The sequence below is a fragment of the Lactuca virosa genome, chromosome 4 (genome assembly GCF_052849685.1).
Source record: "Lactuca virosa cultivar CGN04683 chromosome 4, Lactuca_virosa_CGN04683_v6, whole genome shotgun sequence".
NCBI lineage: Eukaryota > Viridiplantae > Streptophyta > Magnoliopsida > Asterales > Asteraceae > Lactuca > Lactuca virosa.
In genome coordinates, this window is record NC_136429.1 from 471,881,235 (window position 1) to 471,883,783 (window position 2,549).

The following is a 2,549-nucleotide window of genomic DNA, read 5'->3' on the forward strand; positions in this document are numbered from 1 at the left end:
TGGTAGTCGATTATGGTGTCCATGGAGGACATATGGGTCATTGGTCAACATGGTAGTTGCTTATGGTGTGATGGTATCCCCCATGGATGAAATACGGGTCATTGGTCAACATAGTAGTTGCTTATGGTGTCCATGGATGACATATGGGCCATTGGTCAATATGGTAGTTGCTTATGGTGTCCATGGATGAAATACGGGTCATTGGTCAACATGGTAGTTGCTTATGGTGTACCATGGATGAAATACAGGTCATTGGTGAACATGGTAGTTGCTTATGGTGTCCGTGGTTGACATATGGATGACATATGGGTCATTGGTCAACATATATCATTTGTGCCGGTTGTGTATTAAAATTTAAAATTTTCAAATACTTAATTTTGTAGGAAATATTAATTTTTTAAGTAATTTTATTAATAATTTAGGGTCCGCGATTAATCCCCGCTGAGTCTGATTAATCGCTTATCGCCAGTCGACCGCCGAGCGACGGACGAGCGATTGTTACAACCTTGATTAAAATAGAAATTGATTTGTCTTTTAAATATGACTTTTTACAAAACTACCCTTACTAATTAAATACGAGTCACTGTATGTATTAGTAAAATTTGGTCATTTTATAATGGAACATCTTCTAGGCGCCATAATGTTTTCCGACGAAACACGTTGTTTCAGTTCTTCACTCTTATTTCAGTCGCTTGCAAACAACCCCAATTTCAAAATTCCGACAGTCAAAAAACCCTAAAATCATTTTCGCAGAATCGTTATCTTAGTGAATGTTTATTATTATGGAAGCCAATACTTCTTCTAAGAATAAATCAAGAAATCAAATGAAATCGCTAACAGACATGCCATTTGAAGTGATGGAGAAAATAATAGTTGACTTGGCAAAAAATTTAGCAGTCGAGGCTTTCAGGATGAAAAGTGTGTAAGTTTTGCCTTTGATCATTCTATTTCACAAGTGTATTTGAGTTTTCTTTACATTATGGAGCGAATATTGTGTTTCGTTTGCAGTTGCAGATTCTTCAACGAGGCAGGAAAAACGGATGAAGTTTATAAACATATGGAGTTAGATGGATTACGATTTCGTGTTTGGTGTGACCAGAAACATGCAGTTGTCAATAAATGTATAGACATGAGAAACCCAAATATTCTATTCAGGAACGGATTGGTACGTTCTTATATATATGCATAGTAGTAATTAATCTGTTACTTGTTTTCCATAACTTTAACTAGAAATTATGTGTTTAATGTTTTTTTCAGATGAAGTTATTTTTCTTAGAAGCTGAACATGAATGGAAAACGATGCTTGAAGAAGCATCTGCATTGGGACATTTGGATTCAACATTTGTCCTGGGAATGATGCTGATGGCTGAAGGGAGACATAGGAAGCAGGAAGCTTTGGACATGTTGAACAATGCTTACCGTAGAGCAAATGGTAAGTGGAATCTTAGAGTAACTTGTTCTAAGGTTCATCTCCACTTAAATAGAGAGGGGAAGAAACATGTACACTTCCATGGCTTCCATAGATCTTGTGCATTGCATAAGTCTGTAGTTAGTGTGTCAGACGCTTTTGTGAATGGATACAAATGGGTGTTTATGTGTGAAATTTGTTTATGGGATGCTTGTTTCGTTAGGTTTTCTAGGGAGTTTGGTATAATTTTTGAGTAGTTTGTTGATATGTACTTTCATATTATGACAGTTAATGCTTTGTAGATTCTTTTGGTTTAATATACGAATATTTAGTAATTTACTTGATAAGTAATTATTTGATGTTGTTACTTGATTAGTAAATATGTTGTGTTGTTAATAAGTGACTAAAAGAGTTTAAGTTTGTAATGATGTTTGAATGATGTTTAAATAATGTTTGAATAATGTATTTTGGACTTTTAATATTAGTGTTTATATTGTATTGTCATTATAGTTGTATGTAGCAAATGTTTGTTCTTTCCTAGTATTAAATACATATAAAATACAACTGTAAAGGCATAAACAAACATGTATTTTATTTTGGACTTGGTAATTTGGTTTAATATCAACTAGTGGAGAACCCATGCTTTGCATAGGGTAAAATTGTAAAGGAATAAACATAGGGACTAAAAGTGGCAACAAAGAAAAAGTATTGTGGCTAAAATCAAAGTAAAAAGAGTTACTATAAACATAGGGACTAAAAGTGGCAACAAAAGAAAACTATTTTGTCTAAAATCTAAACTAAATAAGTTTACTGTTAAAATTTTGTTCCACTTTTAATATGTATATTACTACATGAATATAGTAGTAATTTGGTGAAATGTTAATATAAATGTATTACATTATGGATTATAATATATATGTTATTTTTTTCTTTTTCATTTCAACAATCAAAAGTCCAATGTTACCTAGCTATAAAAGGCTATAATATTTGAATATGTGTTTTGACACAAATACCCTTAGTATTCAAATATTTGGAATGATTTCAGGGGCAATTTGGTCTTTTTGCACTCTAAATTTTTAAGGCGTCATCATACCTCTGACGTCACGTCGGCGTTCCAGTTCTTCAACCATTCAGAACATCT

General features: G+C 32.9%; 1 protein-coding gene across 1 annotated transcript; it reads left to right on the forward strand.

Moving 5' to 3' along the window:
* Positions 1-842: 842 nt before the first annotated feature.
* LOC145106837 (putative F-box protein At1g67623) lies at positions 843-1,710 on the forward strand. The gene is made up of 4 exons (XM_079043766.1): positions 843-922; positions 1,009-1,165; positions 1,258-1,432; positions 1,697-1,710. The coding sequence occupies exons 1-4, from the start codon at positions 843-845 to the stop codon at positions 1,708-1,710; spliced, it is 426 nt and encodes a 141-aa protein (XP_078899892.1).
* The last annotated feature ends 839 nt before the right edge of the window (positions 1,711-2,549 follow it).